This window comes from Anser anser, assembly GCF_964211835.1.
Source record: "Anser anser genome assembly, chromosome: 6".
Lineage (NCBI taxonomy): Eukaryota > Metazoa > Chordata > Aves > Anseriformes > Anatidae > Anser > Anser anser.
Genome location: NC_139726.1, coordinates 30,027,699 through 30,052,524, shown reverse-complemented (window position 1 = coordinate 30,052,524; position 24,826 = coordinate 30,027,699). Strand labels below are relative to the sequence as shown.

The window sequence follows — 24,826 nt, the reverse complement described above, 5'->3', positions numbered from 1 at the left end:
AGCACTTCCCCTTTGTTTGCCGAGAGCTTCTGTTGAGCTGGTAGTTTGTTGTGGTGTACAAAGAAGCAACATTTGCCTTCAGATCAAACTTAGAAGCATATTCCTGGTGTCTAATCTTCACTCTCCTTCGTGTAACTGTGTCTGTGGGGCCACGTTGTTGTAGGCGTGTAGAGGTGGGCTTCTCTCATGTATGGTCACCTAAGTTAGTCTGAGTAAATTTCCGTACTGGTATCCTGTATTTTGAAACATTTTGTAGTGTTATTTTCCTTTACAGAATATATGTTCCATTGTCGTATCTATAAGATATTATGGCAAATGAACATTACCTTTACATTATGTAATTTGGCAGTTTTCTATTACTTGTGTTTTTGGAACATAATGTTAACATTTGCATAGAAATTGAAGAATATGTAATTCTCGTTCATGTTATGAATATGGACATTATCAGCAGAGTTGGCAGCTATTCTTGAATGCAAACTGCATGAATTGTTAGTTCACACAAATTACAAAAAACAGTTAATGAGTAAGGTGCTGAGCATATTTCAGGATTTTGAATGTGATGCGGGGATTTATTACAGGGAATAGAGAGCATAGAAATGTGAAATGGTATTCTATAAATCACTTGTATTTCATCTGTTGTTTTCAGAGGTGTTTGCATCCTTTTTAGCAACAAATGTTGAGTGTAGGCTCAGTTATCCCTTCACACATCAGGCCTCTGAGGACCCCTGCGGCTTTGTCTCCTAGAACCGGTGCTGCTCTCGTCACTCGAGAGGCTGCAGCTCGTGCACATCGCCTTCCCAACTTCCAGCCAAATGGATCTGCGGATTTAACTTGCTCCTTTCCAAGGACCTATGGCCACTGAAACACATAACACGGTGCCTTTGCAGAAAGCGTTGTCAGTCAGCTGTTCTTAACTTCAGGCAGTGAAAACTATATCCAGAGAAAATAATAAAACTTGAGTATGCTTGCCTGCCTTCATTTCCTGGCCTCTCTGAATCACTTGGGACTTAGGACAGAGTCCTCATGAATGTCCTGATTTTTCCTTCAGTTTTATATTTCCACTTTTGAACTGTTATCATCCTCTTCGTACTGGTTGCTCCTTCAGGTCATCCATTTCTTGTTTGCCGGTCCTTCTGACAGGACCCATTTCTTAGTTTGTCCCGGGAAGTTGCCATTGAGTAAAAGACTATATGAGTCTAGCGTCATGATTTTGTTCGTGCCTGCTTCTATTCTGGAAATAAATTGAAAATACTTCCCGGAAGATTAAAGGAGAACTGTGAGTCTGATATAGCTGAAACACCCAGGTGATGCTAAGCATCTTATCCCTTTTGGTAGCTCACTGGTAGGGAATCACTGTATTCTAAGACCAGTAGTGGCATCACAGGTGTGTTGCAGGTTTTGCAAAATCTCTCTGCCGTGAAGATGCTTAGTTCACTTTTGGAAGTTGTCTTTACAATAGTGAAATCTAATCATATGAATTCATTAAAAATACATATATAACTAGCATGTATCCAGCAATAACATCTGTACTCTTCTGAGGAAAATGGACTTCAGATATTTTTATATGTGTGCATCATTTTTATGTATATTTAATACCTAATAAATGTAGACAAAAAAGCAACACATGTAATTAAAATTTATATCTAAATATACATTTCTATATTAAAAATATATAATTTTTGTGCCTTTTTTTTTTTTTTTTTAAGAGCGAAAGTCCTGCAGGAATTTCAAGGCAGCCTTCAACAAAAGGATCAAGGCAACGCGCCAAACCCGGAGGAGAAGGTAACTAGGAGAAGGATATTATTTCTATTAAATATGCTGGAGGGTTATTATTATCCTGGAACAGGATAAATACTTAAATATCCTTGTTTATTATTTTCAGTGCTTGTTTTTACTCAGTCTGCATTTATGAATCCAATAGGCAATTTTTTTACATATATTTGGTATGTGGAGAGTGGTACTTTGTTCAGTTTGGTCGTTTTCTGCAAGCAAAATTACAGATATAAATTCAGCCTCGTCTTGATTTTTATAGTTTTCTCTCTGAAAGTGCTTTTAATTGCTCTGCAGCTATTCCTTTTTCCATTAGTTTCACAAAAAAATGTTTCTTTGCTCCATAATCTAGCAAGGTTAGACAAACGTGCCTTGCATAATTTTAGGAGGCTTAATTTTTGTTTCTCTTCTGTTATTGAGGGTAAGTGGACAGTATTGTCTCAGATGCTAAAATATTGCACGTTACCTTTACATAAAGGAACATGTAAAGGTTCCTTAAATACTCAGAACAAAGCAATATCCAGCACAATATTTTTATTTAAGTAAGACTTATGATATGTTGTTTAAGAATTTTTAGTTGTTTAAGATGTTTTAGTAAGATTAAAGAAATTTGTGAGGCTAGATATGCTTTTCTGTAGGTACTAATCATATAATTAAGAACCCTGAAATATTTAACTTCATCACTTTCTAATATTTGGGAAGAGTGTGGTTCCTAAATTTGGCTATGGAATTCAGACCTAATTAACATTCTTAATTTCTTAATCCTTTCTCAAGCATCTGAAGTCCTTGTGTGTTTGGTTTTTAGAAATCTTGGCTTTATAGATGAAAAGATCATATTTGTCAAAAAAAAAAAAAGGAAAAAAAAAGGCACATTCTCTGAATTAACTGATTACTGTTCGATGCAGAAAGGAATTACCCTATGTATTTGTCTGAGAAGCCGTACATTAAACCATACAATTTTGTGTTCAACTTTCTGGGCTTTTTTAAGTGAAAAGATGGTTGGGTAAATTCAAGACTAGCCAAATATTTTTTGAGTAATTTCCATAACTTGAGATACTTGCAGTAGTCCAGGTGTAAGCTGGAAAGCAGATGAAGATAAGCTGTTAATTAAAACCCCTGGCTTGTCACCCCTTTTATTAGAGAAGATTCCTCTGAGTTTTGGAGCATGGCATGTGTTGGTAGACTTTGACTTTGGCCAAAGTCTGCCACCACAGCTGTGGTCAGCTGTTGTACCGGGACTGATGTCAGACTGGGACCTTGTGGTTTGAGCTGGAGCAGGGAAGGTGGTCTGGGTGTCATCAGTGCTGAATCCTTGTCGCGTGTCATCTTTCTCAGTATCTTAGCCATGTGTAAGAAGGGAACCAAACCCTGTGGCATTCCTGCTCAGAGTGCAGGGAAGGAAGGCAAGATATTTATTTAGTACCTGGGGATTATCAGCAGGATATGAGAAGTGGTAAAAGGCTACCTTGTGCCAGCCAAGAGTTGTCCCTGGTGGTGGTGTCCTTGCTTTGGTGCCAAGTCTGTCATGGCTGTCACAAGCGCTAACAGCGCTGTGAGATTGCTTTTGTTTGTTAGGAAGTGCATTGATACAGGCTGTAAAGGTGTGGAGTACAGGCCATTGTACCGGCCTTTGGATGATAACCTCTTCCAAATCTTTGTTCGCTGGAGCTCCACGCAAATGGTACAATCATCAAGAAACATCGCTGGTTGTCTGCCGCTCATTGGTCACTTCTTGTTGTCTCTGGACAAGATTTAAGTGCAGTTTTTAGTCTTGAGATGGTTTTAACAAAATCTAGTAGACAGTGGTGCAAGACGTTGCAAATAAGGAAATAATTTTATCTCTTAGAGTGATTCGTTGTAATTGATTTATGTCACCAGCTTTTGTTAGTAAGTGTATTCAGTATTGTATTTGCATCCTAATTGGAAACTAGATTCTGTTCAGAATATGCCAAGTACTTAAACTTTCGCATCAGGAATAAAAGGATCTAAACTTAGTACAGCTAGCCCGTTGTTTAAATAAGCCAATAGGAAGAGCCCAGGGAAGCATATAGGTAAGGCACAAAAGTGGCTAATAACCAGAGCTCATATAATGACAGCGTAACTGCAATTTCCGTATGGATCTAAGTGTCTTTTTCCTTTTACTTTTATTTCAGTGACCTGGTTATTTACTATGATTCAAGTTTTCTTTCAGTGGTCTTGTGCCTTGACAGCTGATGTTTTATTCGTGAAGAAGGGTCATTGTACATAAATCAATTTAACATCTCATTTCAGAAGATACAGTAACACCTGTGAACTGATACCTGTTACAGTAGCTAATTTTGGCTAAAGACTGATTCTGTTTAGACTAATGAAGCATGAGGATCTTCACACCCTTAGTTTGCTAATGTCACTATTTTTACCTTATGTAAAGAGATTGTGTTGCTGCGTGTCTTCCCAAGAATCCATATTTTCTTTAGGTTTGCATTTCAATGGGTTTAAAAATGTCCGTGTTGAAATAGGGAAGCTATATTAGAGCTCCGATACCGTATTTATAACAATCAATAGTCATGCCTTCAAAAGAATTTAGAAAAAATAAAAAGATGTTTAGGCACCTTAAGTACTTTAAAATGTTCTGGCACTTTGGCGTGCTCCGAAATAAACAAGTGTTATTTAGGAGCTTAGGTCAACTTAGTGCTTATTGAAAATTTTATATCACGTCTCATGTACTTACATGCTGTGAGGTTTTAATAATTTTGTTGCTGAAAAATACCATCTGGATTTCATTAAATGTAGTCTTATTTTACTACTTAGTGATCCTTAGCTGATCCTACAACTTTATTTATTTATTTTCAAAACGGAATATTTTCTTTATAGCCTAGACAGGACCTAAACTGCAGTGACCAGACATGGCATGTTTTATGGGATCATTTCTTCTTTTTCTTCTTTAAAATCAGTATCCAGTTATTCTAATAAATGAAATGTGATTTACCTTTTATCCCGTGTTTTGTCTTTAAGGTAAATATTTTAAAATACTCCTTTTTTCATGATGCAGCAGGCCAGTGCACTCAAATGTCAGTTTACCTATATGATAAGCACTTGGGGACATTAACCCTCTTTTGGTTCTAGTACAGCAGAGTTGCAATAGGCAATATTGCGATCTATGCTCATAGATACTCCAACAAGTAATCCAGAGGGTAGCAAAAACCTTCTGGAGCTGTGCTGATGCCTGTTGCTCACTGTTCTCTGTAGCGATGGACGATGACGATCAGAGCTTTCTGTATTTTCTAATGCTAACTGAAGATAAATACGTGCATATCAGTCGAACAGAAAGGGGCTGGTTTATGCCAGTTCGTCCTCTTAGATAAACAGAACTGAAGTGGAAAATGGAGGACAGTTAAGCAATTACAAATATGTTTGCTATCCTGGTAATGAAAACAAGTTGTAACATCATTGCTCACATCTGTATATTAAGAACAAATTTCTAGTGGTATTAGAAAAATTTTTTTATAGTTAGTGTTATTACTAAGGCCATAATTATTTCATAATTGCAACGTGCCTTGCAGCAAAGCTGTTTTCATGTTGTAGAGATCTTTTTTGCTAATTTAAAAGTTGATTTATAAATTAAATACATATATATTTTTTTAAACTTACATTTGCTCTTAATTGAGATCTGAACAACTTTGCTTTAAGACACTGAATATTGTGCATCTGAAAATAGTTGACTCTTACTTCTGGAGGTAATGCTCATCATGTGTGTGCGCACACCACATGTGTGTATTGGAAGAAAACTGCCCACAAACTTGCATGTCCACCTATGAATATTAAAAACTGGTTCTGTAATAAGGATTGATGCCACAGAAGAGGAAGAGGTGAAAACCAGGAGAATTTATTACAAACCCAGCTTTTGAATGCAAAGAGCTCTTGGTTTGCAGTCTGTGACCTATGTAGTAGTTTCTCAGGGATGTTATATTGTATGTTCAGGAGGGAGCCAAACCGAGCCTTTTTGCTGAGAAATTAAAACAACTGATTTGGGGAATAACCCAATGGCAACCTGCCAGCCTGTTGGACCGCAGTGGCTAATTTTGAGATGTCACCACACGTGCCTGCTGTCTGTCGTGCATACCTCGCTGTATATTGCTTTGTTAGGCAGAAAGGAAGCAAACAACAATTCATGACGTGCTCAAACAGCCTCCAGAGAGAGAGTTGAGCCAGCTCTACAAGTAAGGGAAAGCAGTGCTTGTCATGTCAGGTCTGAGTCTGATCTAGTTGTCTGGATAATTGGAAACTGTCAGAAGGTAATGTGTGAACTGCCCTGGGAAATCACATTAGTCATCTGTCTAGCCCGTAGCAACTCTCTGACAGTCTGTACCTGTTCTGCCAGTAGCTGTTTATCAGTGGCGTGTTAGTATCTTCAACAATGGATGCCTTGGGAATTGCTTTAATATATGGCATGACATAATTAGTTTCTGAATGAAACCCTGCCTTTCTGATGGAGTGAAGGACTTCTCTTTCCACTGTTGGGATGGCTTTTCTGCAAAGCTCCAGACCTCATGGGTGCCTTGTGGCACAGCTGTATAGGCTGGTGAGGATTTTTTTTTTTTAAATGCTTGTTTCGGATTTATCAAGTGGCCCCTCACCCTGGCCTTTGTCAGCACAGGTAAATGGAAGGGCTGTTGGCCATTTGCTGCTGTATATTAATTTTATCAAAAGCAAGCAGAACTCAACATTGCTGCTGCAACGGGCTATATAGCATTATGAATGCACGGATAGATCCTCTGCTATTGATCTGTGTGTCCTGAAAGCGTCAGCTTTATGCTGCTTGTGGTACCTGCATCACTGTTTTGGAAGTGTTGGACACTTCAGCCTTAAGTGTTAGGCAGGCCACTGTCTGGCAAATCTTTTCCTGAGCACTCAGAACTGTTTGCTGATTTGTTCTGCTGGTGGAAATGTGGCCTGAGGATAGGGGCGTGGTGAGTCTGTCCTTTACCCTTGTGTTACAGTTACCTGTTTGCAAATAAGGTGACTTGGAAACGCTCAGTTCAGTTCTGGGGCAGCACTTCGGGTACCCCTCTCAGTATCTGCAGATGTATCTTCCTCTTTCTGAATTTATTCCGCTTCTCTTATATTTTGAGGAGTGTAAAGACTGAACATATTATTGTAAGGGAAGTGTATTGTGTAATGGCAAGACCAAAGCTAAATATTCTACCCATTCCGTAGGTATTGTGACCAACTGTATGGTGTTTGTTTTTTTTTTTTTTTTTAATATCACATTAAACACTCAGGTATGTTTTTAGGAATCATGTACAAATGGTGCTGAATCATTCCTCCTTTTGTCTCCCTCTGCCCCAAATGTCTCTTTTTCCTTTGTCACATAACTTAGAAATCACCAGTATACCTGCACTTCAGCTTTCTTCTTCCAGTTCCTGTTACCTTGCTTTTGTCAACATTCTTCTGTTGTAAGTGGGAGAATTAACTTAAGATAATTGGTAAATAAAACGGTCTTTCATTTTTTTAGTGAAAATAGCCATTTTAGGTAGCATCAAAAGTGATGGACTAGATTCTTCTATAGCATTACCAGCAAGCTGTGGAATTAATATGCTGGAAGTAAGCTTTTCTTGCTTGAAATTTCTTAATGGCTTTAGTATGAAATGCATTTAAAGCAAAACCCTTTGAAATAAACAAAAGTGCACTGTGCATTTCAAGTAGTGTACAAACAATATTGCATATTGTAGTAATTACTTAGGCTTTGTTAGGTAAATGCAGTATTGTGTTACCGGCTATTTGGCTAATAAATATCTCTAAATCAGTTCTCAGTTGAAGAAATTGCCTTTAATTTGCAGTAACGTAAGGAGTTTAATCAGTGGTCATGTAAAAAGCCTTTGTGAACTTTAGATATTATTTATTTGCATTCAAGATGTTTTATTAAAGTAGGGTAGCTCTTAAAGTACTAGTAAGTCTAACAGATATTTAGCAGGGCTTTTTATTTAAAATTGTTATTGTACCTGTGGTTTCATTTAACTATAAACTGTTTTTTTATAGGAACTATAGAGATGAAGAGTGTGGCAGATGGGATTTCAGAGGACAATGTTGCTAAACTGCAAGAGAAAGCTGAACCAGGACTTGCAGTCAAACAGAATGGTAGGAAGAATAAAAGCTTGTCTGCCTTTGAAAGTCTAACTTCAGTGCTTTGGGGTCAAGCTTGAATCCATGCAGTTAAAATGATATAAGTTAAATGACTCAATCCAACTGCTCCCTTGTATTTTAATCAAATGTTGTGGTTAATGTCCTGGCTTGATAAATGTGTGTTCCCTGATAAACAAGTTAGTCTTGTATCCTTCTATCCTTTCTTACCCTTATGCAAGTTCTCAGAGTTTACACTGTCCCAAGGAAAAATGCACCTGAATCCCTTGGTGACTTGTTCTTTGTAAGAAGTGAATCACTGCATGTTGCCTTTTTGTGCAAATGTTTGGGAGTCTCGCTTAGTGTTTGCATTTTACAGGATTTTAGAGACAAATTCCATCTCTGCATTCCTACTTCTCCATTTTTTTTTAGAAGATGTGTATGGCTCCCAAGGCATACATTGTTAATGAGTCATTTGTATCCAGATACAGTATACATGGAGTAATAGAAGCAAAATGTAGGAGAAAGAACTGACACTTAAGCAAAAAGCTGTGTTTTTATTTTCTCCAGATCCAGATGCTTGACCTAGTTAGGAGAGTTAATGCCATGTATGTGGGAGGTCAAAGGCTGTTTCCCAGTCCACCTGTGGCCTTTAGGGCCTCATAGCTGGGTCAGTCCAATGAAATGTAGACAGTTGGCCAAGACATTTGCGTGACTTTACACAACTGGGAGAACTTCTATGCTAATTCCTTTTATCTTTTGGAGCTGTCTTGTCTATTGGAATGTATTTGTTATGAAATACAATTTTATATTTCTGTATTTCCAATTTGAATGTGTATAAGAGAAATACCCCCAGGTTCATTATTGATTTGGATCAGATTTTCAGGTGGTATAAAATACAAGTCATCTGTATTTTCAGCTTTGTTCAGTAAGAGTGTAATGTACTAGTGCATTAGTGAACCTTAATTTTCTGTAAGATCTTAGAGGAATGAATATTTCTTTCACACATTAAATTGCTTTCACAATTGGAATGCAAAATCACTTACAACAATTTATAACAGCAGTCCTTGCAGATAGCTAAGTTGAATGCGTATTTTTGCAGTAATCATCATAAGTCAGAAGTGACCTGTTCCTTCTTTCTGTATTATTCTTATAACTGCAAATGAAAGTTTCCAAAGGATGCAATGAAGGAGGAGCCGGGCTCCATCCAGCGGTGCCCAGCGCCAGGCCGAGAGGCCCTGGGCACAGCCTGGAGCCCAGGAGGCTCCCTCTGAGCACCAGGCAGCACTTCTGTGCTGGGCGGGTGCCGCAGCCCTGGCACAGGCTGCCCAGAGCCTGTGGGGTCTCCTCCTTGGGGAGCTTCGGGAGGCGCCGGGACGTGGGGCTGGGCACCCTGCTCGGGGTGTCCCTGCTGGAGCGGGGCTGGGGCGGGTGGGCCCGGGGGTCCCTCCCCACCTCAGCCAGTCTGGGATCCTGTGAAGAATCATTTATAGGATTTTAAAAGCATTGTTCACTGGCTGAAATAAACTTATTTTGATGGATCCTTTGGCAGAAATAGTAATTTCTTAATTCAGCTTCAGTCATACATTCTGTCTTTGAGCACAGAGGCTTTTCCTTTCTTTTTTTTTCTTTCTTTATAAGTGTGGATTTGTCAGCATGTCGCTTATTCTTTCTTGATGTCCTCTGTTTGGAATCCTTGCTGGCTACTTCACGGCAGCCTGTTGAATAAGAAGTATCTGTATAAAGCTTCATGGCAGTAGGGTGTACCTCCTGCCTCAGCTATCGCTCTTACGAGTGTGGAGGTTCACCCCTGAAGTTACTTAGGTTCTACTCCTTTTAGATATGTCCAAATGAATGCACACACTGCGGCAAGGAGGGCGGAGCAGCTGCGTTTTACAGTCACTATATGAAGCGTAGGCCTTTGTGAGGCTTTTCAGAAGTGATGATTAACACTGAAGGCTTTCTTAACATTGTTAAATTCTAAAACGAGCTCTGTTTGGGGTTCCACTGGTGGTGGTTATGTTCTCACGATTCTGGTGCTTGTGTTGAGGTACTCTGCGGGAGTAATGCCGGTCTTCCTTCTGAAGTTTACCTTACAGTAACCTTGGGATGTTGTCAGTTACTCAGCTGAGCCATCACAGCTCCTGCCACTCACCTGCGCAGACCTGACCCATATAAAATGTGAACGTCCTTTCCACAGACACTGGGAGGGCAGTGCCTTACACCAAGCCGTGCCGAGGCGTTCTTTAAGCAGTGTGTGAACATGTGTGCTAACAGGAAGGAGTGGGAAGCATGGAAGCAGGAGGTTTTTTTGGTGGCAGTGCCAGTTTACGCTCACAAAAGCATTTAGGAAGCTACTGAAACTCAGCTCCGTTTGTCGAAGCATCCCAGCCATTGGTCCCAGCAAGATGTTTAGGCACTGCATCGGTTGCTTGTGCAGCTGGGCCATGTTAGCATTTAGGTTGATTAATTATGCATTAGATTTATACTCCAGCAGAGTTAAATGGGAGCTGGGTGTTGAGACTGCTTGAAAACCACAGTTGGTGTCCTTCCTCAGCAGCTGTGCCTTTGGAGCAGGCTAGTCAGGGAGGAGCTGAACTCCATTCTCCTACAGGGTTTTCAAGAGCGTGCACGGAACTTGTGACTACTCAACAAATAAGTAAATAAATAAATTTGTGAGCTGCTTCTGAATTTCCTCTGGACCTTTAATTATGTCTGAGGATTCTGTAAACTGCTCCTTGAAGGGAGAGCAATCCCTGTGCTTTTAGCAGTGCAAAGTAGATGGGCATGGCTTTGCCTCGTTAATCATCCGTTGTACCTTTTTGCACAGCTTACTTAACTTTCAGGACCGTCTACTCAGTTATTCTATCCACACAATTGTTTTGATCCTCCACTGTCTTTTGGCTTCTTAACAATGTTTTGTTTCTGATGTTTGATCTGCTTAATGACCAGAACATTGATGTCTGTAGCACTGCGGTGCGAGTTGCTGGAAACAATCCCTAATATGTTTGTCCCCGTTCTCCTGGCTCTGGCAGTAGATCTTGAGTCAGAAGCTGGTTGTAGTTCAGTGTGTATTTTTAATGTCTCATTTGTTCATATTATTTTTAAGGACTTCATATAACTTCTCTGAAAAATCAGTGTGTTTGGTATTTCCAGGTGGATTTGCCAGTGACTCTGGATCAGTTGAGTTTATAGTGACAAAAGAACATACCGTGAACATACGGTGATATATAGTGAATATAGTGAATATATGGTGAACATAGTGAACATACCGATGATAGCTAAAAACTTCTGGTAGAAATAAAACAGTGCTTTTTAGTAAATAAAACACTTCTGTACTTTAGTGGGACTCTTAACCTCTAATGCTATACATTAAAGATTTTTTAAAACTGAATAAAAACACAATTTGTGTTTGCATGGTTTGAGTAGACTTTATTCAAGGAGTTTTTAGTTAAAAGAATACCAAAAAGCCATCTATGAAAGTGCTTTTGTGCTTCAGTTAAGTGCTTTCCTGAGGAAAAAAAAAAAAGTAATGGTTTATGAGCACTTTATGGTTTTTAACTTGAAAATAAGCAGGTATTGTGAGGAGCTTCTTGCAATGTATTACAGGTCATTATTATTAATAACCAGTTTAATAAAACATACGCTTTCCATTTTCTTAATGTCAATACGGGACGTTGCTGCGCTCTATTACTTGTGTTTGTGGCTTCTGTTTGTATTAGAACTGAAAGTTTTATTCCACCAAAAGTTCCCTACAACTGCTGGAGAATTGGGCCAGTAACAAAGGGTGAGTGTAGAAATCCCCTGGCAGCCCCAAGGCCTCCCTGGCTCGGCTCTGTGCACGTCGCAGCATCGCGCTGAGGCATTGTCGGAGCTGGAATGAACCAGGGGAGTGAGGTTTTTAACACAGAGTAGATGAATTCCTGAAGGATTCTTGTCAGCCATTGGCTTTCTGTCTATGTGGAGTCAGTGTGATACGTGTCAAGGTGCAGCGAGAGCAAGAAATCAGCAGAAGCCGTGGGTATAGCTGATGCTGTTCCAACAGCTAAATTATTTAGCGGTGTGTGCTCCTTGCTTGATGGTAGCTGTTGACTTGAAAACAGAAATAGTGAACCTTGTAGGCATTTTTTTCCTGGGGTTCGGGTGTGTATAGGGGCATGTGAGGACCGCATGAGCTTCCCACAGAGCTGCAGAAACCAGCCGTGTCTAAGATGCGTGGTGGCATTTCAGAACGAGAAGTAAAGCCGTGCCATTAGTAGGCTGAATGTGACACATCCCAGAGAAATACTCCTGGGCACACACATCTCCCCAAACCCTTACGGGCTGCCGAAGTGTTCTTCACTCGGTCTGACTTAACTGGCATACCCTTGGTCACCAGTCTCAGCTCCTGGGATTGCAGCTGCAGGCTCTGAGCAGAGTCCTCATGCAACAGCAGATCTTTCAGTAAGGAGCAGACCTCTGCTTTTCCTTTCTCTGTTGTTTCGTGATCTCCATCTTGTGCTAAAATGCCTTTTGCCGTGCAGAAGGAGGATTTGGAAATCCCTATCACACTCATTAGGCAGGTATGCTAATTGAGCCACCCTGGGAAGTATAGGAAGTTTGCGATACGGCCAGCAACCGGGCGAACCTTTTGGACTCAGGCCTGGTGCCTTACTGCAGGGAGCACTCCCGCTCGTGTGAGGCACAGTTGTTTTTCCCCATACCAGTAAGACCAAGGGAAAACTTAACACAGTGCTTACTAGTTAAGTGCATTTAGTGCTTACTAAGGTAAGTGTATTTATGTATCTTCCATATGTTCTTCAGTAGACTGTATGTAGGATTAATACACTTTTTAAACATAAAGTTTCTTCAAAATACTGTATAAAACTACTTGGTAATTTTAAATTGGAAGGTCCTACAAGTGAAATGGCTGTTCAGAGAATACACAAACACATTAGGGAGGTGGAATACAAGACTCTGAGAAAGAAAACTCTTTCTTTACCTAGATTTTGGCCTGTAAAAGTCAGTGTGACTTGGCCTTTGGTGCCATTCATTGGTGATTTCAGAGCTGAGGGATGCTGGGATGGAAGAAATAGTGTTAGAGATGTCTTTTGTGTGTGTGGCATTACACAGGAGCAATGCTTACTGACAGGTTGTTCATCTGAGCAAGTTTTCTAGGTGGAATTGAAGGACATCAAATGCTTTTTACCTACCAAAATTATTTTGTAGCAACGTTCAAGCAGAAAGCTGTGAATGATGCCTGCTCAGTTAGATTGTCAGGGCAAAGAGGCCATTTATCTTCTCTGCTGTTGTGGAGGACGGTCCAACCCGAGCTTGGAAGGTGTGGGGTCACGTCATCAGCTGCACCGTCTGTCCAGTTTCAACAGCAAATGGGTCAGCCCTACAGAGAGCATCACAGTGGTGGGATGATAGAGTACACACTCATCCTCCAGCCATAGAGTCCTTCAGGTTGGAAGGGGTTGTTGGAAGTCAGCTACTCCATTTGAGCCCTGTTCAGGTCAGGGTCAACTAAGAGCACCAGTAAAGGAAAATAAGGAGTTAATTTAATGTAAATAAAATTAAGGTTTTAAAAAAATCAATGTAGAGATACAGTTTTAAAACCTTTTTTTTTCCTCTCGTGACTTTGTAGAATGAGCAGCTTGAAATACTGCAAACATTGCTGTGAAATTATGAAAGAACCTAGTGAGATGATGTCATTTAAACATATGAGGGAATTTCACGATATTAAGAAACAAATAAAAAATGAAAGTTTAAATGTTTTTGCAGTGTCCCTTTTGAATTGTGAATACTCTGAGGTGTCAAAAAACTAGAAATTCATAAGATATTTAACTTTTATATAAGCAAATAGATTTTTATTTATAAAGTTTGTCATACGATGTATTTCATTAGCATAAATTATAGTGCTGATAAGATTTGAAGTACTGTTGTAAAGAAAAGTTAGATTTTCCTTGGCAACTTTGACAGCTGAGCCAAAATTACACTTTTTTTTTCATTTTTTTTTTCGTTTAATAGAAGAAGAAGCAGAGAACATTGCTCCTGAAAAGCCTGCGGTATCTGAAAATGGTGAAGTACCCAATGATCTTCCTCCTCAGGCTATCCAAAGGTTTGTTCCTATTCTTCATTCTGTCTGAATGAAGCTATGATGGTGTCTGGAGGTAATTCAGTCAATTTGAAATTAGTAAGGAAACTTTGAACAGCATGTTTCTGCTTGTGGTACCAAATAATAAAGATTATCCCATATATGGTTCATTTTGTTCATCTTCATTTCCTTCTGTAAACAAAACTAACATTTTAAAGTGTTTTGGACTTATTTTCATCGTCCATGAAGTGCTTTGATGCAATCTTATTAAAGTGAGAGGGATGTGTGGAGTGTCTATTGAGAAGAGCATTGCATTATGCAGATGCATTTCCGAAGTATGGTGTTAAGGGTAAAATGAACTCGCCTTTCAAATCCCAGTTTACTTTTTCTTTGCCCAGAAAAAGGCTGCTGTAATTGTATCGCTTTTTTCCTTTTGCAATGCAGCGTGTATTTTTAATGCTAAATTTGTTGTTAATGCTAAATAACTGTTGTCTCACTAAAAAATAACCTGGATACAAATCAAGAGGTGGTTCTACACGAAATCATAATCGTTTTCTTTAAGGTCACACTTCCTAGATTTTTATTTTCCTAGACTCCCACTAGGATAGAAGGTATTGCTATATTGGATTATATACTGGGAATGTTTTGAGTGTTTTTATGCATCAACTAAATTACTAAGTTCATCTGTATATGCATATCTTTCTCTCTGAGGGACACGTGAGGCTTCCTTTTAAAGTATAAATGGAGAGGTCTCTGTTCTTGCAGACGTATTCCCCGTCCCAGCAGTGCAAGACCAGCACCGCCCCGAGTAGTAAAACGTCAAGAAAGCGTAGAGGCCTTACTTCCAGAAAGGTAAGGAATGTGAGAGGTGGCAGAGCAGACGTCGCTAGCTCTCATGCCACAGCATTAGATTTTCTGTCCATCCCCTGCCACTGTATAGCATTAGCAGGGGATTACCTTACTGCTGTTATGAGTTCATTCAGGTTAGAAAATTAAAGCCTGCTTTATTTGTTCACGATTTCAGCAAATCCAATTCATTATATAAAAGTTACAGTTAGTAGCCACATCTGCAAGTTCAAAGATACAACTTCCTTTTTTTTTTTTTTTTTTTTGCCTTTGGGAACTCTGAAACAGATAAGACTAGAACGTTAAACTACCACTAGAAGAGATCTGTAAAACACGCACTTGAAATGATGGCCAAAATGGCTTATGGGTGATCTCTAATAAGTGCTGAGCACTCAAGCAGTGTGTCCAGAAGGAGAGTAACATCCTGTTGTGAGAGGAGGATGACTGACTGTTTTCAGAATTGGACTGTGACTAGAAATGACAGAATTTTACGTGCTGCTTTATGTTATGGGAGGAAGGGAGAGAGCTGCTGTCTCCTTTATTCTGGATAGATCTTAATGGGATTGGACAGATCTTAATAGATTTTCATTTTTGTTTTGTCTCTTCCAGGAGTGGTAGTGGTAAAACAGTCCCAAATGTTATCACAGACCAGCAGATTTCTAATGATGATGATGACCAGTTTGTGGTGGAGGCAGCCCCGCCAGTGCCTGAAATACCAGAGATGGAAATGGTCTGTTAATGTTGCAATTATAGCTCCTTTTTCCACATTTTGTAGCTTTCTTTTTTTAAGTAGCATCTAGCTAAATGTTTCTTTGACTAGTTGTATGCTATACCAATGTCAGCTTTTTGCAACTAAAGCTTTCTTCCTGCATGTGTAGGAGCCAGAAGTGGATCTGGTCGAGGATGAAAAGCATGGTATGTTTGTTTGCTTTTATATATATTTGTATACATATATGTATAGAATAAAACCACAAGTTTAAACCAAGTGCTGAGCACTTAATATGCTGAATACAGCAGCAAGATAACTTCTTGAAGGGACAGGAGCTTGCAACTTCTGCAAGAAAACCAGGAAATACTTATCAAATACCACCTTGTTTAGTTGAGCAGCAGGATTTACAGGTGATGTCAAATGCAGTTTCGCTATATACACCTCTCTGAGATAGGAGAATGGGATTGGTTGTTGAATGCAGGTTACAGAAAAGCTTCTAGAAAAATAGATATACTGGTTCTTAAAAATATTTGTGCTTTCTCGTGACCTCAGATCTGTGATTCAGAGGCTTTGATCCATTATGGTTACATTGGATGCAATTTAGGCAGACATACTTATCTGTATCAAAAAATTCCTAGCAAAGGTATATGTATATGCATACGTGTGTGTGTATAAAAAGATATTGGAGAAAATAGATCAAAAAATACCTTTTGTCTCTGTAATTAAAAAATATAACAGAATGCTGTTTGTGTTGGTTTTAATGTTGTTGTCTGAATATTCTGGATAATATTATAGTGTCAACCAATGCTGAGAAATGTACTGATTTTCACCAGGTGGACTTGTAAAAAGAATCTTAGAAACAAAGAAAGATTATGAATCATCACCAAAATCATCGAAGGCAACAGAGAGGGTAAGATGGTAATGGCCTTCAAAGAATCGTGAATATTAAGTATTGTAATAGTGACCTTTTTCTCTCCCTTACTGATTTTTTTTCTATTTTTGATTAAACTTTCCTCCCTCACGTGTTAACACTTACTGTTTTCCTCCATCAGTCCTTTACATTCTCTGCGTTGTGCTCTTTCTTTTTCAGCTTGACTTTTTATGTGCACTGAAATGCTGAATAAAATTCAAAACTTTTTCAGGTAGCCTTTAGCCTGTTCTTTTTCCAGAACAAAGTCTGCTGATTTCAGCCTTGCCCTAGATGTAGTAGGACATACTTTACATTTGTACAGCTGCAGCATTATTATTTCAATCTTAATTGTCCTCTAGACATATGAAGAACAGTGTCCTGTTGCCCAACAACTGTTATCATTGCCTAAAAAAATAAGACCTCTGGTGCAGTTAACCATATAGAGTGTTTTCATATCACTGGATGTTACCCTAGTAACATCTAGCATACCCCAACGTTACACTCTGAATCTATGAAGTGATTTTATTTTATTTCCCCAGCCAGCAGTTGGGAAAGGAAAAGAAGTAGGGGTGTATGGCTTTTATGATGTTTTTTTTTTTTTTTTCCCTTGGTGGGGAAGGGGGTTGACAGCTTAAAAAGGATCTAGAAAAGGTCTAGCAGTGGTTAAAAAAAAAAAAAAAAGCAAATGGTTGAAACACTAAGATTTTAATGTCTTCTTGTCACAACTGGAAAGCTTTTGCTCTTTCAGCCTTGCAAAGCTCATGTTGCAAGAAGGAGCAAAAGGTGGGGCATTTTTAGATTGACTTTTTTGGTCCATTGACCCTTTGGCAAGTTTTTAAATCAATGAGGTAGTTTGTTGTGCTGATGAGGAAGACACTGAGGAGTGCAGTTCAGAATGCTGTTATAAAAATACAGACAGATACACCACGTTTTGGAAAGACAAATACTTTCAAAGAACTCTTATATCTCCAATTGCACATCTCTTTTAATGTTAATTCAGTATTGTCTTTTTTTACCAACCATATTCTTTTTTTGGGGGGAATGATCCATGATTTGGCATGCTGCAGTTTGATAAGATGCCATGACTCAGACCTCAGGAGTTAAACTTTTCACAGTGCTGAGTATCAAGCTCTTTCAAATAGTTCTCCGAAATCAGTAGTGACTTTTTGAAGTGACTTTTTGACCGCTTCACTGCCTCTTTTCACTTTATCAAATGTAGTTATTTGTCAATGAGTAAAATGCACAGCTGGAAAAAAAAAAGTCCCTGAGGGACTAAAACTGGGGTAGACAGTAGGCTGTTTAAAAATATATTTTTATCTAGAACTTGTATGACTTCATAATTGCTTCTAGCAATCTGCAGCAGAAGTGACACAGCCATAACTTTTTAGGGTTGCAGTTTTGGGAGGCTAAAATCAACAGTTCTCTTAGCATATGGGAGTGTCTCTATCTTTCTTGTTTAGTGATGGTAGGTTGTGCTGTCACACAGACCAGCCTTTTTCATGCCATCCCCAACACTGAGAAAAATAGGGAGGTAGATCAGAGCTGTGGGAAGTATCTTCCTATCTGAAGTTTGAGGCTGTCTGAGATCCAGGCCTGCCCGGCTGATTAAAAAAAAAATCCCTTTCTTGCAAGATCTGAGATTAAAGAAGAAAATTAATTATTTCTAAACACCTTTGGTTCTCCCAGTCATAATCCATTATGAATGGATACAGCTTCGTCTAAATTGCTGAATTATGTACCATTTATTATAAACATGCAGCTTATATTGCCGATGTACTGATCATTTAAGTGCTATTGGCTATTTCTAATGAATGTCTGATGTGAAAACTTGCCTGCTGAGTAAGTTCTGTCTTTATATAGCTGTTTGGAGAAAAGAAGGGTTTAAAGGTGATATTGCTGTGTTTATGCAGTAGCTCTAAAGCTCATTACTGGAGTGTATGTTGAGCTGGCACTTGTGAGAACACGAGATACAGCTGTTCCTGTTCCTGGTTATATAACTAGGTGGTGCTGTTCAATCACCAATCTCCAGACTAAGTTTAGGGACGGCAATAGTAGTTGATTTCATGATTTTTCCTGCCACTACAGAATTGTACTGAAGGCTGTATTGTTCTGTATTGTGTCCTGTCAGGTTGAGCACTGGACCTAGAAAGGGACAATGGGGAGGATTTACAAAACCTCATGGATTTCATGCTCGGGAAGCTTCCTCTGGTGATTGTACTAAACTTTTTTCTCTTTTTTCCCTTTTTTTATTAACTAAAATGACTCACTGTTAACCCCTTAGATTTTTTTAAATGCACGTGGACAATTGTGTCCACGTACAATCATTGTTTAGTCCCATTGCCTAGTTTCAGTCTCTAAACATTCATTCAGTCCTTGTTTGTCTTTTGTTGCATTTTTTGAAGCACTGATCTGTGTTAGCAGCATTGATAATGGACGACTAATTCTGGAAAAAAAAAACTGCTGACTTCCTGGTCTATCACGTGCAACATACAGCACTAAGCTCCTGGAATATTATCTGATCTCATATCCAAGCAGCTGGCTGCTGCTGCGTTAGGTTTCTTTGCTGCTACTGCTTTTCAAATTATGTCGAGAAGTTGTCATGATCGAGAGAGGAGAAGCATAGTTTTCCTGACAGCAGAGGGAAAATCAGTGCACAAGGTGATTAAAAATGCTCAGAGCTGGTGCCTGGGACTTGACAGATATAGCTCAGAAAACATGAGCTGGAGAGAATACTGAGTTCTGGGGATTTATTTTGGAGGATAGAGATGCTGTGATGCAGGAGAAAGTAAATGTAAAAAAAATACATTTCCAACGTGCTGTTGTCTCTAGGAGTCTTTCAGGGGCCAGATATGCAGTGTGTAGCAGGTAGGGGTCTGGCACGCTTATGCGTGACCTAGACGTTCCTGAGATCCCAAGAAGACAGCGACAGGAGTTATTCCTGTAAGAGTGCAGACCAGCGGTTTTGAGAAGGATAGTTACTGGTCTGTGGAATCTCTTCGGGGAGAGGCAGCAAAAGTAATTAAAAAGAAAGAAGAGTTTCAAGTGGTTTATTCCTGCCAAGTGCTCCAGGCAGGCAAGTGGAACCAAGTGCCGTTAAGTTGCTGGGACTGTGAGAACGGGTCAGCGAACTCTGGCCAGCGTGTTGTGTTAAATAGCCGTATGTTCTGTGCCAGGTCTAGCTCTGCAGTCTGCTGGGAACAGTATCAGTCTGAGATTTGACCATTTCTCCCCAGACTGTCAGCTCTTTTATTTAATTTGTTTTCCATCAAACTCTCCAGAAGAAATATCTTCTACATCAGTATGCAACAGTATTCCAAAATGTATTATGCATGGAAGAGTAAAATGTGATTCTACTTCTGCATTTTGGAGTAAGGTAACTAAATTCCAGTGAAAATTATAAAGAATACTTGCTTTGGGAAATTATAGCTGAAGGTTATCCTCGTGTCTGTCAGTAAGAATGTTTATCTTCCACGGTTTTGTTAAACTATTCAATACATATAGAATAAATGAAATATTTTTCCAGTTATATTCATTAGTCTTTAAAACCTTGTTTTTCTGCCAGTTGAGAAAATGAAGGGAGAAGAGGACATATCTGTATTCTGAGCACTGGATCCTTTAGCTGGTGCTTTATAAAGTCCAGTATTCAGCAATCAACTGATCAGTGGATCTACCTGATTTATTGTGGATTAGTCAATTAGAAATTAGGTGAAGCTGCTGAATTGATACTTAATCAAAATGTAGCGCTCATGGACTCTTGGGCATGTTTCACACCTTTGCTTCTAACTGCTGATTGCAGAAGAGAATTTATTTGTGTTAAAAACATTCATTTGAAACCTTCGTTGTGCTGAGTTTCCCAAACATACGTTTGCTCTTTAAGAAGTTTTAATAAAGAAAGTGAAGAGGGAGAAAAAAAAAGAAAAAAAAAAAAAGAGGGGGACTTTCATCACATAGATTTTGCATGTGCAGAAACTTAAAATAATATACACGATTTTCAGGTCAAACAAAGAGGTCATTCTGGAAATACACAAGATTTTTGCTGCCTTGATTAGCTGTGTTCAGCCTAACAAATTCCTAAAAAGAATTCCTAAATGTATTTGTTTAGAATGTAATCCTCTTATGTTAAACAGAGAAAGAAACAGATGGTACCTTTTGTATTCCACTTCATTTATTTGATGTGTGGAAAATATAGGCAGGTTATTAAATAGTTTAAGCAAGTGGGCATCACAGAATTCCCATCTTTACACTACCAAATGCAGTTCATAGGCTTCAGAAAAGAAGCAGCTTTGAGGTTTGTGCTGAGAACAAGTGATATTAAAATAGCTTAGCACCTGGACAATATTAACCTTAATTACAGATGTTGTAAATTAAGTAGATTCTTCTAAGATTAGAACAAACAGAATCATTGCTGATTCCGTTTGTTTAAAGTTCTTCAGGACATTGGTTTTTACATTAATCCATCAGCTGGGCAGCGTTGTGCGTCTCCTCCAGTCAACGCAATTAGCAGTGTGACATGTTAACCATATGTATTCATGTGTCCCACCATTTCGGTGTTTTGAAGGGGTTCACCGTTGAAGACCACAGCTTCTTAGCATCCTGCCAGTTTATATGTCATGAGAAATGCCGACAGGGGAATTTAATTGGCATTACATGCAGAAGGGCTTTCACCGTTGTCTGACAGCCATGATGATGTGATGTTCACACAGTGATAGAAACAAAGGTGCCGTGAGAAATTTTTGGTGAAAGCATGCAGTTCCTCAAAAATAAGAGCTCTACCCAGCAGTCTAGTTATGGACAGGCATCGTAGGAGCTTGAATTGGATGAGTTTATGCTTGAGTGTCCTTGTTATAGAAGTAACAACTCTCAGAAAAGAAATGTGGCCCTCAAGTAATTGTGTTACAAGCTGTGAACGCAGGAATGGGATTTTTGTCACTCTTGTGATATTCTTTGTGTCATGGCTCCTTTGCTGTGGCCTTTGCACACAAAAACACAAATGTTCTCTCCTGTGGATATAATATAAATACAACATGAGACAGCAGATGGATATGTTAAACAGAAAGTTATGTACAAAAGTGCAGCAAGGCAGCTGTGGTTTCCATCCCCAGGAAAGGATGCAGCGTATCAGTGGTGTAGTAATAGCGTGGTGTAGGAGACAGTGCGGGCGATTTTTGTGTATTTCAAGAAGCTTATCAACTGATCTGGCTAGGATATTCTCCTGGGGCATAGACTGGTGTGGAAGCAGTTGGTTTACACAAGGAGCATGAGGACTGCAAATTCCTTCTGGACAGGAAACGGGCTGCTGTTTCAAGAGAAAAGGAGGTCGTGGACCCACAGTTTCAGCAGTGTAGGAAGAAAAGGAAAGTGGGGCAGGACTGGCACCCAATATGCCATTACAGTTGAGTTAATACTATCTGCTCTCATTAATTACTGCTAGAGTTGTCCCGTGGTGTGTGTGCGTGGTCAGGCTCACAGGATTCTGCTTAGCATGCTGAATATTGCACCCAATACGTGAGGTTTTATTCTCCACAGCACAGAGTTAACGGGAAAGAAGGCAAGCTGGCTCAGGGGGCTGAGGTGGGATGTTTACCTAGGTCTGAAAATTCCAGCTCTTTTTTAGAGGTGTCAAATGTGAACTAAAGGGTGTGTGTGTGTGGAATCCCCAGCTCCCTGCCCTAAAAAGAGCAACCCTTTTTTTTTTTTTTTTTTGTCTTTTGGTGTCTTCCAAGTGTGAAAGAGGTCAGCCTAACTCTGGTGAGTCTAGCAGCAAAGAACATCATGTCTCTGCCTTGGCCTGCTACTGAACTCAGTACCTGGCATATGCAGAAAAAGCATCCTGTTCATTTGAAGTGATTTAACATTACCGTTTTCCCCTCTGTTTCTGTGAAAGAGTTTCTTATGGTGATCCCTAGTGGATAGTTACAATCTACTTAAAATGCAGACTCTGTAAAAACCAGGAAAAGAAAACACCCTTTATGATCAAAAAATATTTTGTACAATAAAAAAGCCCACGTTGTTGTTTTTGCATTGAATGTATCAAAATTACTTGTCCAAAATGAAGTTTCTGTCCTGTCCTAGCCGTAGAAAGAGCTAGGAGGGAAATGGTACTGCTCAATAAAACTATGATTACTTGGGTCTGTTTCCATAATGGGACATAACACAATAGTTAAAAGGGGCTGTAGAAACTATTAGCTGTTTGATGGATGTTTGCTCTAATTTGTTTCATATTTAAAAACTGTTAATTTTAAAAGTGGAAACAAAGAAGAAGCTATATAAAAGCAATCAAATCCTGTTTCTAGAAATGAACTTTCAAAAACACTGGGGGGAAAAAATCATGCCACCTCTTTAACTTAGTAGACATTAGACATTTCAAATGCCCTCAACAGTATGGATATTGGAAATGGATGTCTTGTGAATGATCCTTTTTATGGAGCTGTGCACACTATAATATTTATACTAATTGCTTTAATGAGGGTAAATTAAACACAGGTAAATTCTGGTGGTTTCTGGAACCCTGTTGATAATTTCCCCTGTATTGATTAAAAAGAAAATTTCTGCTTTTTAATTTCTTAGGTCCCTGCATTTGAGTCCACGTTGTGTTCTGTTCGGATTGAGGTAATGGGAAAGGCAGACTTTTTCCCAGGAATCCAAAATAAACATTTATCTTGGTGCCTTATGAAAAACACGAAGGAAAGGAAGCATGTTGGGCCTACAGAAGTGATACAGTCTTTTATATGAGGATAATTTATTGATTCTTGGGCTTTTGTGAAAGGAGAGTTCATTGAGGTGTATGACCTAATTAAATAGACTGGAACAATTCTGATTCTGGCATTTTTCTTAAAAATGAATATATCCTGTTACATGTTTGTGCAGAATGAGCAAAGGTGGCATTCAGGACTCTTACCACCCACGTTGCTTGTTGTAATAAACCATCTGCCATAATTCTTAGTAATTTAAGAGTGACCCATGCAGACTTTAACCCATAGCTGTACCTATGAAACTGAGAACAGACAGTTTGGTGGTTGTATTTTTTTTTTTTTCCTTAGTTGCTTATAATCAGCAATAGCTGGTGAAGCTTGAGTACCTCTCCGTGATAATAATTCTGTGCCCTGAGCTCAGCTTTCTGTGGACTGCAGGAAATGTAATGTGGCATCTTGGAGTGGAAGTGTGAGCGGAAAGAAAGAAAGGATTGATTGTTATTTTTTAACTCAAGGAAGGACTGTGCCTTCAGGTGTTGGGAAATCTGTCTTGGGAGCTTGAAATTTAAGTGCTTCTCTTTTAAAGAAGGATACACTAAAAAGCTCATATGCTCTTATACCACTTGTATCGCGCAGTTTTGTGTATTGAAGACACTGAGCTTCTAACAGTCCTGTTGATGTACATTTTAAAGTCTGATTAGTATTTAATAGATTTGTAATGTTTTTATATTTCATTACTTGAAATTACTTTTGATGGGATAATATTTTTTTCTTTTTATATTGGTTTTGAAGAATTGAACTACATAAAATGTACTGAAGTTACAGGGACACTAAAATTATTTTTAAATATTTTCTAATACACTTTAAGGGCATCTTCGTGATTAATGGAAAATATTCCACTGTATTTTATTTCCACTCGAGCTTTTAGATCAGCTGTGTGTTTTAGTATGGAATATTTCAAATTGTTAGCTGGATCCATGCTTAAAAATATACGATTCTGCTTTGCTCATTTACTAAATTGTGGGATCTTCATTCATTTTTTATTTTTCATTTTCATACCACGTTTGCTGGAGTTGAGAGGTGTGGCTGCTTGGAGTGTGTAGGCATCAGGGAGGTCATGCAGCTCTAAAAAAATGTAAAACATTGAACTTGGAAAATAAAACACGAAGAATACTTCATTTTTACCACACACACACACACACACACACAGATGTATCCTTGGATAATGGACTGACTGAGTTTTCTTGCTTTTGAGATAATTGTATTTGAAACAAATTCCTTACCTCCTGGCTATGGATTTTTACAATGCAGGCAGAAGAAAGTGGTGGTGGTTTGGTGCACTTAGGAGGAAAAGTAAGGCAGCAGGACTTTTTCCTGTGAAGCTGTTGATTACGATACAGCCTTGCTCCATTATTGAACTGAAGGTGATTTTGCTTATAGATAACCTCCCAGTTACATGTGGAAACTCTGGTACCATGGATTAAGCCTTGTATATGGCTTCGGTGGAGCACAGCACGCAGCAAGAACTTGCCTGGAATAAAACAAGATAGGATAGAGAGCATAGGATCTGATGTGCTGTGACATATGAACAGATCTGCACTGTCTTTATGAGGTCCAGCAAGTTAGCAGGGAGAAAAATACCTCTGGAAAAGAAACTTTTGTCAACCTCGGATAGATGCTGAGCCGTAGAAAATGGCTGGCATGCAGGACTGTGTCCTGTG

The 24,826-nt window shown here is 39.0% G+C and overlaps 1 protein-coding gene across 8 annotated transcripts in view; it reads left to right on the top strand.

The window, feature by feature from the left end:
• Positions 1 to 24,826, top strand: part of TRAF3IP1 (TRAF3 interacting protein 1) — a 45,547-nt gene that overhangs the window by 15,158 nt on the left and 5,563 nt on the right. For 5 of the 8 annotated variants that reach the window (XM_083841150.1, XM_083841146.1, XM_083841147.1 and 2 more), the window contains 7 exons: positions 1,707 to 1,782; positions 7,789 to 7,887; positions 13,882 to 13,972; positions 14,714 to 14,800; positions 15,404 to 15,524; positions 15,673 to 15,709; positions 16,337 to 16,413. In XM_083841150.1, coding sequence (XP_083697276.1) covers positions 1,707 to 1,782; positions 7,789 to 7,887; positions 13,882 to 13,972; positions 14,714 to 14,800; positions 15,404 to 15,524; positions 15,673 to 15,709; positions 16,337 to 16,413 — 588 coding nt within the window. Of the gene's footprint in view, positions 1 to 1,706; positions 1,783 to 7,788; positions 7,888 to 13,881; positions 13,973 to 14,713; positions 14,801 to 15,403; positions 15,525 to 15,672; positions 15,710 to 16,336; positions 16,422 to 18,541; positions 18,622 to 24,826 lie in introns of all 8 variants that reach the window. The other 3 variants (XR_014585865.1, XM_083841151.1, XM_083841152.1) reach the window with 3 other exon arrangements.